Source organism: Porites lutea, chromosome 5, assembly GCF_958299795.1.
Source record: "Porites lutea chromosome 5, jaPorLute2.1, whole genome shotgun sequence".
NCBI lineage: Eukaryota > Metazoa > Cnidaria > Anthozoa > Scleractinia > Poritidae > Porites > Porites lutea.
Genome location: NC_133205.1, coordinates 39398201 through 39411576, shown reverse-complemented (window position 1 = coordinate 39411576; position 13376 = coordinate 39398201). Strand labels below are relative to the sequence as shown.

The window sequence follows — 13376 nt, the reverse complement described above, 5'->3', positions numbered from 1 at the left end:
AATCTGAAAATTAAGTAATTATTACAGTGTATTAATTTTCATACAGAAAAGAATGTTTAGACCAGGAAACTCCAAGTGATAACTAAAACTTGATCAATTTATAGCAACCAAAATTTGATCAATACTTTGCCAGACTAAGTTTACAGTGAAACCGGAATGAAGCAAATTCATTGAAAAAGATGGCCGAGATTTTACCTTCCTTGAGGTCATCCATATCTGTGTCCTTGAAACAGAACGCGGCGTGTAACGCAACGACGAGTTCGCAACATGATCCGAGGGTAACTGGCACTAGTAAAACAAAATGGCGGCTGAACTCCACGGAGAAAAAACGAATGATCTGGCCTTTTTTTATCCTTCAAATGGGTGAAACTTTCAGTTTTGCCAATTTAATTTAATTTTTTTTATAGATCCGAGTTGATTCGAGTCCAATCTTATATTATATTATCTTTATTTTTTTATTCGATCCAAGTTGGTCTGAGTCGATTCGAGTTGGTCCGACCCAAACTGGCGATCCGAGTTGATCCGGTCCTACTTTTGTACCTTCCTGTGTATATATCTTCTTAATCTAACTTAAGCTTACACCCCTTCCGGGCCATTAGTATACTTCTACATATAAAACCTTCGTGAGCGACGACAAACTTGCAAACTTGTACCTGAGTAAGTGCATTCGGGCGGAAAAAGTTTCTAGGAACCGGGTCAGTTGAAATTAGGCGATTGCAGTGTTAGCGCACTTAAACTCAGTGCCAAGCCTTGCACTCTTCTAAGACTTTCAATTCTTCAACCGATACTTCTAAGTACGAACGTTTTGCACAAAATTTCATAGATAAATACAAGGCTATATATTGAAAAACAATTACGCATTTTACACTTCCTTTCACCGGAAAGAAAAACGAAGAAAAGTCGACACATGAGCTGTGATAAAAGATCATACATTTTCTTAAAAACTAATTACTTTGTAAGGAAAAGCACGTCCCAATAAACAAAGTATTTAAAGATCGCTATCGAATCGTCGATCGTCCATCTCCGATCGAATCAGGAATATTAATAAATAGAGGATCTGTCCCTACCGGTCTTTCTGCTAGAGAACTCAACTGGTTTAATATACTCGCTGTCTTAAGCATTTAAGTCATTAAAGTGAAAAAATAGCCAAAACTTACTTCAAATCCGTCCGATAACGAGACAGTACAGCAAAATAAGGAAATTTCCGGACACTTTTTTCTCCACTTCTTCGTTTCTTTGTATTTTAGACAGATGACGTCATTTTTCCAAGAAACCAACCTCGTTTTGGCGCTCGAATAAATTGTGCGCTATAAAGTTGCTGTATGGCTGTAGTAAGTCATCTAATTAAGCAAGTGAGGAACTTGTGCGAAAGCCTCAGCGACAGTTAGTAGTCCTGGAGATAAAGGTAAGCTGAATTTAGTTCTCGCCATTGCCAAATACGTACGAAGTGCGACTGCGACTTTTAAAGAGCTTATTTTGAGTTTAAACTTAGTATGAAAAAGCTCCACGTAGTAAAGTTTCAAAAGGTACCTATTTAGTAAACAAAGGTCTTGAAACGACAAACAGCTCGCTCAAGTTTCGGTTATTTTCCTTCTGTGGTCAAGACCACTATTTTTTTTTGTGGTGATCCTGCCAAGTGGACCTAGCTGAGCAAACAAGAAATCAGTATGCGTCATAACAGACGGTCGACGCCAGGGTTTGACCTGAAATGACGAAGCATTTAATGATGCTTATTTCATGCATGTCTCTAGGCCTATTCTGACACAGGTAGACTGCATCAGTCTATAGACCACTATTCTTAAATCCTTGCGCTCAGTATTCAAGCAAGTTAGAATCTTTATTTTGTTAAGCTCCTGCAGGAGCACTATGAAGCTAAATATAGTGTTTGACTGCTGTTTGACTACGTAGGGGTTAGCTGTTTGAATGTCTACCGAGCGTCAAATGAAAGAGGGTTGAGGTCTGACTCACCACTTTTTCCAAAGTGCAAAGAAATTTTGTTGATGTTTGATCATTTATACGTTCGAACCTTCATCTGATAATAGTCACATTCTACTTGCCAGTGAAATAAATAATTATGCTGTTCAGCCGGGCATGAAATATGCACTTCCGACAAGACCTTAGCTTTGCACTGAATGACGTAATATAAAGATTTGCCCAAGCTTCTATGCGCGGCTCCCTTAAAAATAATTATAATTAATTTCAAACAATAATCTTTAAGCCATTGCAAAGAAATTCGAAACTTTACGAATGGACCAACTTTTGGGAGATGGCTGGTGGTTTTAGAAAAAAAAATGTTACAAAGCTATCGGCATCATTCAGAGAGCTTTACAAAATATCAGTGAAACTGCAACCATTTTATAAGCTGCATGCAATTTTTTTCTTCCGACAAGCGCTTGTAGGAATTTTTTTTCAAAATCAACCACCCCTCCCCCCCACCCCCTCAAAAGTTAAATGGTCGGCCCTTAACAGTATTGGCTTGGAAGAAAATTCTTGCTTAAACTAAGACCCTGTTTACATGGAGTGGGGGACCCCGGTCTAGTGGGGTAGGTTTCTTTTGTTTTGTGTTCCCCAGAACGTGAAAACAAAAGAAACCAACCCAACTAGACCGGGGTCCCCCACTCCATGTAAACAGGCCGTAAATCTCCCAATCCTCCACCTCCACCTCTTTCAAACGATAATTGGTCAGCTCCTTAATATATTATAAAGGCCGGTTTTTTAACGGGAAATTTACAAATTACGATTTATGGGGTTAATCTTTGTGACCAAAGGGAAGGTCAAAATGAAAAATCAGGCTTTTTTTTGCCATCGCCAAATGTTTCATTTACAAAATCGGACCGACAAATAGTAGTGTGTAAGCCAACCCTTACTTTTAATTGACAGCACTGTTTGCTTCTCCTCTTTACAGCCCTTAGTACAGTAAACAATCTGACTAGTAAACAACCGAACGGCGTTTTACATTTACGGCGAAAATCGCGCTAGACTTGCGCTAAAATTGATAGGAGGAATACTAAAAAATATTACTTGAAGAATGTTAACTGCCTTCGATGGATATCTGCGGAAAAAGTCTTGTTTTGAAGCATGTTCACATGTATGTGGAGTTAAAGATACTAAGAAAAGCTAAGAAATTGGAAATGTTTTAAATGAATAATAAATGACAAATATATTTATTGTTGAAGTCGGTTTTCCTGTGATATGTATAGAATTATGCAGATCGAGAAAGCAAGGTGTTATATCTATAATTACCTTCCGATCAAAACACGGAATCACCCATTGTTTTTTTTAATCTCCACTCATACCAAAGCAGCTAAGTTGCACGCCGCAATCTTGCTTGACGTCAATCGTGGATAATTTGCAATTTGAAATTATTGACTTCTGAGTGACTGACGTCGATGAAGGTATAATATGAGAAACTTCCAAATTTGGTCAGTGCCGGTTGGTTATTAAGAGTATTAAGTTATTAAGCCTTTGAGTGAATAAACCCATTTCATCGTCTAATCGCTTTTGACATTATTGTTTGAAAGAAACTCCTCAGCACTTATAAAATAAACAAATAACTCCACCGTTGGTTCGCTTATACGATTTTTATTCACTTGTTGTGAAAAATCGCAGACTGACTCGTTCGCTGCGCTAACTTGTCAGACTCGTTCGTTTGCGATTCTTCCCAACTCGTGAACAAAACTCTTTCTCTTGAAAACTCACTTCAAAACTCTCTTGAAAGAGAGATACCTTCTGGCACGAGGTCTATTCCTCAGCAATGTTCCGAAGTTATCAAATGAATTACTCCTATGTTTCTGGATGGATAAGGTAAGAACCATGGACAATTCTTGTACACCGTGAGCAACCTCTTTTTTGCCCTAAAATTTAGGGCATGAAACAAAAGCTTATATCGCATTCGCTTTTAACCTTCATTCCACAAATTTTAAGGCAAGAGAGAGACATTTCGCAGTCTAAAATACTCGGGAATGTGGGTCCATGAGCTGAGTCCGGATCAGCTATGTCATTTCGTCATACTCTGCGATCCATACTTGTTTATTTTCTCTTAATGGATTTACCACGTTGATGAAAGTGTTTAATTTTGTGTTTTTAAACCGTTGCAGAAATGTCATCCTCTAGCGCTTCAGGAACAGTGGGACAACTCGTTAAACCAGAGTACAGAAACTGGATCGCTCTTGGACATGCTCTGACAACCGAACTTTGTCATGGCTTACGTCCTTTTATTAACCGAGAGATGGCGAATTTCTATCAGAATTTGAACACAAGGCTTGCTGGGTCTCGACCCTGTACGTGCGTATTTGTCCCAAGAAGAAGGCCAAATCAGTACCATGACATGGGAACATGTGCATGGGCTTTTGTTCTTCTGGGTCACCACCATACCAACAAACCAAACTGGAAGCAAAGTGATCCTTCAAAGTGGCTGGATCCTATCCTTGGACCCTGGGAAATAGCTAAGCTCTTTCTGTCTGATTTAGGAGGACATGTGGTGATACAGAATGCAGAAGACATGGACATTACAGGTATCCTAAACCTCATGTACTTCTGTAGTCACTTTACCATTCCTCAGCACTTGATTAAGGATGTACGTGAAATCAGGAACACTAAGTGGGTACATGTTCCTACACTAGAACTGAATGATGCGGACAAAAAAGTTGCCTTTGACGCTATTGAAGATCTGCTTAAAGATCCCAGCTGGGCTCACGACCGCGATGTTCAGAAAGCTCTCAAAGAAATTGGTAACCTGAAAGGTATTTCAGACCTACACAGTATGGAGGCCCGAGTTTGGGCTGATTACCAAGAAGTGATTGGAAAGGAAATCTCAGCTATTAACATGAAATTAATCAATTTGGAGGAAGAATCTCAAAAAAATAAAGAAGAGCAAGAACATCTCAAAGAGCAACAGGAAATGCTAAAGAGCGCTCTAGCGGCGCAGCCTACTTTGACCGACGTAAATCAGGACAAGTACACAAAGAAGTTCCTATTGGATGAAATGGGTAGTTTTATTGCCCTTGTTTTTGGAAATTTGGCAGGAAACATCAAGGGCATGAGAAAACGAGACCTGGCTTCACTGTTGATGCTATTGTTTCTTTGTCATTTATACACTGTTTTGGATGATTCTTTCAACAGAGACGGTAAGTAGAACGTGAACATGGCAAAAACAGCAGCAGCAGTCAGAGTTGCGTTTTTGGTTTGTCTCATGATGTTCACTTAGATATTGATCGCGACGCTTCGACCGTCTTCTACAATTTATACCGTATGTCTTGATCCCGCAAATGGCTTTTAACTTATCGACACAGGACGAGACAAAAAAAATACTAACACCTACAATACTTGTCCACCGCAGGGTATTTCAGTACATATGGCGCTTATTTATGGATAGATTGGATATCAATTTTATGGGATACTCCAATGACTAGTAGAATGTGTTATCACTAAACGATGTAATAGTAGAGACTTCGCCCCATGTAGGGAAATGCGGATTCCGGAATCCGGGAAAATTTTACTTATGGAATCCGGAATCCTTGGCTTTGGAATCCGGAGTACAGCTCAAGGAATCCGGAGTCCCACTAACGATTGGAATCCTGAATCCAAATAAATGACAAATACTCAAGTAGTTTAAGGCCTGGGACTAAGGGGTTTACCTGTGGAAAATGAATTATTGACTATAACTTCGAAATAGACGATGGCGCTGAATTGAAATTTGGCCCACATAAAGAACTCATTGTCCTCAACATTTTAAAGGTATAAATATTGTGTTAATAAGTCGCGCGATACGTCACGTGACCATTTTGGTATAAATTGTAAATTATTGACTAATTGGTGGCCGGTTTAAGAAAAGAAATCGACCAATAACACTTCATGTTTGGAATGACCGTCCATTGGGCTTCAATGAAAAATTATGAGGGAAAACATCATTTTAAATGCCCAAATTTAATCTCAAATTACTCAAAACTTTGATTTTAAACCTCGCGTACATTCATTCCAAACGTAGAAAGGTAGGTATGTTTATCCTCTTTCAGAAAGGCCTATTTGTTTATTCAAACAAAGTAAATTCGCCACCACTTCGCTAATTTCCTTCATTTTCAATTTTTGGTCGCGTGACATGTCACGTGACGTTAATTAAACGTTAAGGCAGAAGAAAACCTCAAGATTTACTTTTGGGGAAAAATTCATTTTGTTCTAGGTCTCCTAGCGAGAGATATTTCCAGTCATTCATATTTTCAGAACACGCCTTTAACCCAGGCCTTAAACCCCTTGAGTACTGGAATCCAGAACTAAAACCGGGAATCCACAGCGTGGAATCCAGAATCCAACACTGTCCTGGATTCCCTTACATGGGACTGAAAAAAAAAACAGGATCAATACTCACCCACAACACAATTGCTCATCAGCAAAAGCCCGTTTTAATGCAACATTAAGAAAACACCCCATATTTTGTACTAGTTGAAGATGTATGTGGTAGTTCCTTATGTCTGATTATTTTTTTGCTTAAGCATGATTTCTGTTTTTAACTTTCATTAGGCTGTTCCATCCAAGTGTATGACGATCCATTGGAGCTAAAATATTTTGACTTCATTGAATTCATCAATTCATCTAAAACAGACTTTATTGGTCGTCAGTGGCTCTACCACGAACTTGAACTTGTCTTAGAGGATATTAATACGCGGGGTGTGTTGATAACAGGAAATCCAGGAACAGGAAAATCTGCTTTTTTAAGCAACTTACTCTGTTCTGCAAAATCCAGTCCTACTATTCACAACAGAATCCTTGGTTATCATTTTTGCATGCATTATGACAGAGCAACGCAGGATGGAACCAAGTTTGTCCGAAATCTTGCAAATATGGTCGCTTGGAAAATCAAAGAATACCGAGAGCATATTCTGACAAACTCGTTTGTCCGTAGAGTGCTCTACATTGAATGTCCCAAAGATCCAGAGTGGTGCTTGGACCAGGGCATTCTTAGTCCGCTAAAAAAACTCAGTCTACAGCCAGGTAGCCCTTGGTACCTCATCATTGATGCTTTGGATGAATGCTCAGATGACAAAGGAGATATTTTAAACATTTTGAAACTGAAAGCTGGACGCCTTCCAAAGTGGATGAAACTAATCATTAGTTCGCGTAATGTAAGCAGTATCACTACAAACCTACACAAGCTTAAAAGAGTAGAGCTAAGATCTGACGATAAGAGAAATGTTCAGGACATTGACAATTATTTGTCTCTTAAGGTTTTTTCACTGAGAGAACCTATCATACGCAGGATAACAACGGCTCTTGGAATTACCGACAATGACTCACCTTCACAGATAGTTGTTTCTAAGCTGGCTGAAAAAGGTCAGGGAAACTTCCTGTATGTAAAGGTTGTGCTTGATTTGTGGCTTGCATCAACAGAGAGCGTTAGTTGGGAGACATTTCCCAAGACCCTCGAAAGTTCTTATCAGCTGTACTTTGAAACTAAGTTTCGAACACCAGCTTCGTTTCAGCCTTTGAGAAAAATTTTTGAAGTCTTGGTTGCAGCTTATACCCCGCTCACGGTCTATGATTTGCATTCGTTGCTAATACTTGATCAACCAACATTTGATTTGGTATACGATTTACTACCAAAACTTGACCAAATGTCTTTGTTCTTGTGGCATGGATCTGGAGATGGCCCGATTAGAATTCACCATTCCTCTCTATCCGAGTGGCTTACCAATGAAAGCAATCAGGGAAAGATATACTATGTCAAGAAAGAAAACGGCCACAACCTTCTTGCAAAGTACTACCTTATGCGTGCTGAGAAAACTCGTTTACCGCTTAACCCTGAGGAAGCGTTTCACCTTGCCAGCCACGTCGTCAAAGGGGGTTTTGCTAAATTTCTAGTCCGACAATTTCTGTCCCTTCCTTCGCAATATGTTAACACGACCGACCCTCTGACAAAAACAACTGCACTTCACTATAGTTCAAGCTTGCTCAGTGCAGATGTGACCAAACTACTGGTGCAGCACTTCTCTGACGTTGATTGCATCGATAACGAACAGATTTCGCCTTCCTTCCTAGCGGCAGCTACGGGTCATGTTGATAATCTAATGGCCCTGTTCGAAAGAGGGGCCAACTTAAACCAAACGGCTAGCACTCACATTGACGTTGAAATTGCGTCGCATTCCTATGATCCCGTCAGTGAATGTAAACGAAAGAAATGCCAGTATTCGTTATTGCACACTGCATCTCAAGAGGGAAATATCAACGTTGTCAAATTTCTTATTCAGCACAAAGTGAATATTTCGGCAAGAACAGGGACTAACAATACCGCCATACAATTAGCAGCAGCTAATGGACATCTCGAGACCGTTAAGATACTCAAGGAAGCTGGTGGCATTTTAGATGGCATCGCACTACACCACTCCGCTGCTGGTGGGCACAGAGATGTTGTCCAGTTTTTATTGAGGGAAGGAGTAAAAGACAGTTGCATCCCTAATTCTCCAGCGTTTATATATTCAAGTCAAGAGAACAAGGAATCAGAAGCCCCAGAAATATACTTGTATGATAATCGTCATCTTTATCTGCGTGAGACTGCACTTCATGCAGCAGTCAGGAGAGGACACCTCTCAGTTATTAAAGTACTACTTAGAGATTTGGACGAAAGTGCTATAAACTGTACAAATTCTGCAGGTAGACGCGCACAACACGAGGCAACTTATTTAAACAACTATAACGCATTGAAATTGCTGTTACAATCAGGGGCAAATGCCAATGTTCCATGCGATCTCGTAGTATCATCATCAATGGAATTTAAACCGTTTTTAACTGGAAAACTGGCTCAAAATCTTTGTTCTTGTGGATTTTTTCCTTTACACATCGCGGCCATTTATGGTTACTATAGTGTAGCCGAGCTGCTTTTAAGGAACAAAGCGGATGTCAATGCGGGTGACTGCAATGGCTCCACCCCTCTTCATGTCGCCTCCTGTAGTGGTATGACTGCTCTTGTATTCCTTCTTGTGAAAAGCGGAGCAGACGTTAACGCTACGAGCGCAAATGGTTCTACACCTCTTCACAGCGCAGCGGCGTGCTTCGCAAAGCATGTTTTCTGGCCTCTTCTCGACTTTGGTTGTGATCCATTAACTGCGGATATTGAAGGTATGACACCGTTACACTATGTTGTAAAAGACGTAGAAGACGTGGGACTTGAATACTTAGTCGATTTGTATGTCAGCGAACCAAAAGGTTGGATAGAGAATCCAATTGGCACGTCCAAGCAAGAGACCTTGACCAAGTTAGGTAAAGAGTATCCATGGTTACAAGCTTTTATTAAATTTATCATATGCTATGCTACGACGCTGAGAACAAGAAAAGCAAACTTTTTATCGATTGAAGATAAGAAAAATCTAACCGCTCTTGAGCATTTAGAAGAAAAGACCAATATTTCCCTTCTGCTAACGGGGAGCAGCAAAGCCGGGGAAACCTCAATAGTAATTTCGTTAACTCCTTTTACTTTTGCTTACGATGTCACCATTGGGGAAATGGTTAAAATTAGAGTTCCTGCTTTACACAAACCATATGAATCGGGCATAATTCCAAGCTTTATAACGAAATTCGTGGCTAAAACACTTACATCTGCGTTTACAAAGTTAAACTGTTCACTGTTGGTGGATTTCGTAAGGCTCAATCTTGTTTATACCGTCAACATTATTTTGCAAGCAGGGGTAGATGTTAACTGTCAGAACTGGCTGGGATTAAGTCCCCTACTAACTTATTTACATACTGGTGGTCGGCACATGTCAAAAGTCTTAGTTAAACATAACGTAGAAGTCGATATCAGGTGTGGACGTCCGTTTGATATGTCCACTTTCCACCTAGTTTCCTACCATAAATTACATTACCTTCACTATGTTTACGAGTACTTAATTGGGAGCGAGAGTTGGCAGAAATACTTGCAAACAGAAGATGCAATTTTTGACTACTTCCTCGATACATATGAGGAACGAATCAATAATGGTAGCGTGAAGACAGTACGGGTTGGGGACGGACCTTTGACTAGAGCAATTTTATCACATCCTAACGGAACTAAAGTTATCGATGAGTGCTTTGATGCAGAGGGTTTTAACGCCTTGCACAGAGCAGCCCAAGGAGCAAATTTGGTTGCTATTCAGAAATTTCTCTCATGGGGAGCAAATCATTCTATAGAAAATGTAGACGGGCTGTCTTCATTATGGATTTCAGTATCATATGCTGTGAAATATAGACCCTTCCTCAATCTTGACCAACCCAGCTTACTTACAGCTCTCGAAGTGGAAATTGCCTCATTCTCAGCCTCAGCAATTTTAAATCACATTCTCCAAAACGGGACTTTTAATGTGGGCTGTAATGAAAATAGCTTGGATCTTACTTTGTACCACATTGCGGCTTCCCGTGGAATGTGGCAGTTTGTTGCACAATTGTTGTCCACTGATGGAGTACAAGGCATTGATGTCAACTGTCCAAACAAAGATGGGATTACTCCAATGTACTTGGCCAAATTCATTGGTGGTGAATCTTGTGAAAGGCACAGTCCCTGGTGCAAAGTCATTGACGTAATTAGGAGCTTCGGCGGAACGCTTCAATATCCTACCTCGGAAGCGGAATATTTTCTGATCTTTAACGTCTTTTTCGGAGTGAACCCAAGTTCGTTGTTTCTTGAGCTAGCCGACGATGAAATCTTGGCCCTTCGGGAGAACTGCGGCGGCGATGAATGTCATAAGTATAGAAGCGGCGATAACGTCGACCTTTTTAGAACATCAGACGAAGTCGATAAAGTGCATAATGATTATAAAAAGAAGGCAGATAAATGTTCCAGCTTTCTAGACGAATGTCCAACTGACATAAAAACAAAATTACCCCATTTTTTATTTGTGGTGCTTGTTCTTGGTCGACAGCTACCCCAAAGGTTCCATTTTTTTTCCGTTCGAAACTCTTTTGTGGCTTTTCTGGACAAAGAAATAAGTAGAATGAAAGAACTTTTGTTTACAGTCACCAGACCACATGCAGAAATGCCTTGCAGAGATGTTCCAAAAAAAGAGGAAGAGGAACAAGATCAATCCGTTCGGATAGACATGTGTTCTCAGTTCAATAAGCAGTTCCATAAGCAAGACTTGGAAACTGTAGTTCACAAGTTCTATCGTTATTACAAAGAAAGCTTTGATTTAGCCAAAGAAAGCTCAGATGACGTGAAACTGTCTATGGCCTTTGATGGTAAACTACCTCGCTTTTTAGTGAAGATGAACAATGCGATGCAAAGTTACGATACAACGTTGAACTGTGACTGGCAGTCAATAGCATTCAAGTACGCACTGCTTAGTTTCCAAGTCCGTAACATCAACTATTGGCAGCAGGCTGTGCACGAGTCTTCAACAGTACCAAGCGTTTCTGATTTTTTGTCAGAAAGGATGAAAAAGATTTTCCTTCAACCATCTGAAGACTTGCGAAAGCTTATCCTAAAGCTAGCTTCAAACCCGCCATCCGAAGAGTTCAATCATCTGAAGGTACTCCGATTTATAAAGCCTCCAATGTGGCGCGAAGCGTTCACCAGAGGCAACTTTGGGTAGGCATTCCTTTTATATAAGGGAAACACATTCCTTGGAAATCATTTAGTAAGATCGTGCCAACTTTCTGTTCTGCTAAATGATTTTTTCTAAAAAAATTAGGTTCAGAAAACCTCCGAAGACTGCGTTATTCAGAGTTCGTCTTACAGAACAAAGGCGAATCCGACTTTTTTCAATGATTGCCTTAATTTTCGCGTCACAAAGCTGCACAATATACATTATACTGGTTAATTTCACAAATATAATTGACAAAAGTTGTTCCTCAATGTATTTTTCTCGAAGACCGAATAAAAGGTATTTTAAAAATGTAATTTTTTATCTTTATATTACGACAAAAAGCTAAACATGGCCTTACCTGTTAAAAGAGCAAACTAGTTATAGCATGCTGTAGTGAATGTTTACTCGATTTATCAATGTAAATAATTATTAATACATCTTTATATATTTGATTTTTGACTAAGAAAACGATGACAAGTTCAATATTTTAGTCTCTCCTTTGATCCGCTCAGGAAAGAACTTATTCGAGACACTTTTTGCAACATGTTAAGAGTAGAAAATTTGTATTTTGAGATGCAGGCTTTAAAACCAGTGGGTTCACACTATGGAAATAAAAATTTCCCTTTTGAAAAAGATGGTTAACAATTATTCTTCGAAATAGAGGTAATTATTCTAAGAACCACAAGAAGAATAAGAAAAATACAGCTTTTGTTCCTTCGACATGAGGAGAACGCAGTTAAGCCTGGTTTTCACTAGCGCATAAGCACAAGCACGTGTGTAAGCAAGTGAAAACTGGGTCGACACTAAGCATAAGCATAAGCACAAGAAAAACGGACAAGTTCGTTTTTCTTGTGCTTGTAATTGTGCTTATGCTTATGTCGTAGCTTTGACTGGTGAAAACGGGGTCGATTTAAGCACAAGCATAAGGACAAGGCCATGGACCAATCACAGGTTACTTTGACCCAGACCTCATGAGAACACATCAAAAGCAATATGGTGGACACTTCGTCTGCCATCTTGTTTATCATCGGGTTGAGGAGAGCTGTTATCAAGAATTGAGTTAAATATGTCATTCTGCGCGTCCGTATGTCCTTATGCTTACGCTTATGCTCTAGGGAAAACCAGGCTTAATCTTTCGAATCCTATGCTACTTCTTCAGTCTTTGTTAAATATACAAGTATAACAACATACCTATATTTCTACCTGGAGTTATGAAAACCGGGTTAGGAAACATTTTGTAATTTTTCTCAACTTCCCGTGTTTAATAGCTTGTTTACTGTGTTGTTTGCTTATGTCGTTTTTTTTGGCTTGTCTTGTGGTTAGGGATTTGTGTAGAAGTGGATGTAGACAGAATTACTATCTTACCCCCCCTTCCCTCCCTCTTTTTTTTTTCCTACCTACAATTCCTTCTTTAACACAAGTGACAGTTATCAGTTTGAAATCAGCGGGCGCCTAAAGCTGGTTTCGGTGCCGTTTAACAGTTTAGTTTTATATATTGATCACCTTGAGAAAAGTTTCCCGGAGAGCATCATGTAAAGCTCTGAGATGGGACAAAGTTATTACGATTCGCAGAGTCTGCATCGTCCAATATCGTATTATATTCTCGTTTCATTCGGCTAAACGGATCAATCACCCTGATTCGGGCTGAGACAGAAAGATACGATATTGTTCGCTTTTCTAAGGTGACCACTAAGTCTTTGGCCTCGGGAACAGGCTCTTAGGAGTCAAATGAATTAGGTGGGTCAAAGTTCACCTGCAATTTTGCTCTCATTGAATAGGGTTGTTCCTCGGGGGGGGGGGGGGGGGGGGGGGGGGCACTTGGGTATTTTT

At 39.8% G+C, this 13376-nt stretch overlaps 1 protein-coding gene across 1 annotated transcript; it reads left to right on the top strand.

Annotated features, from left to right (window-relative positions):
- The first annotated feature begins 1302 nt into the window (after positions 1–1302).
- Positions 1303–12134, top strand: LOC140937432 (uncharacterized). Its single transcript, XM_073386987.1, has 3 exons — positions 1303–1405; positions 4098–5126; positions 6517–12134. The coding sequence occupies exons 2-3, from the start codon at positions 4100–4102 to the stop codon at positions 11550–11552; spliced, it is 6063 nt and encodes a 2020-aa protein (XP_073243088.1). The 5' UTR covers positions 1303–1405; positions 4098–4099; the 3' UTR covers positions 11553–12134.
- The last annotated feature ends 1242 nt before the right edge of the window (positions 12135–13376 follow it).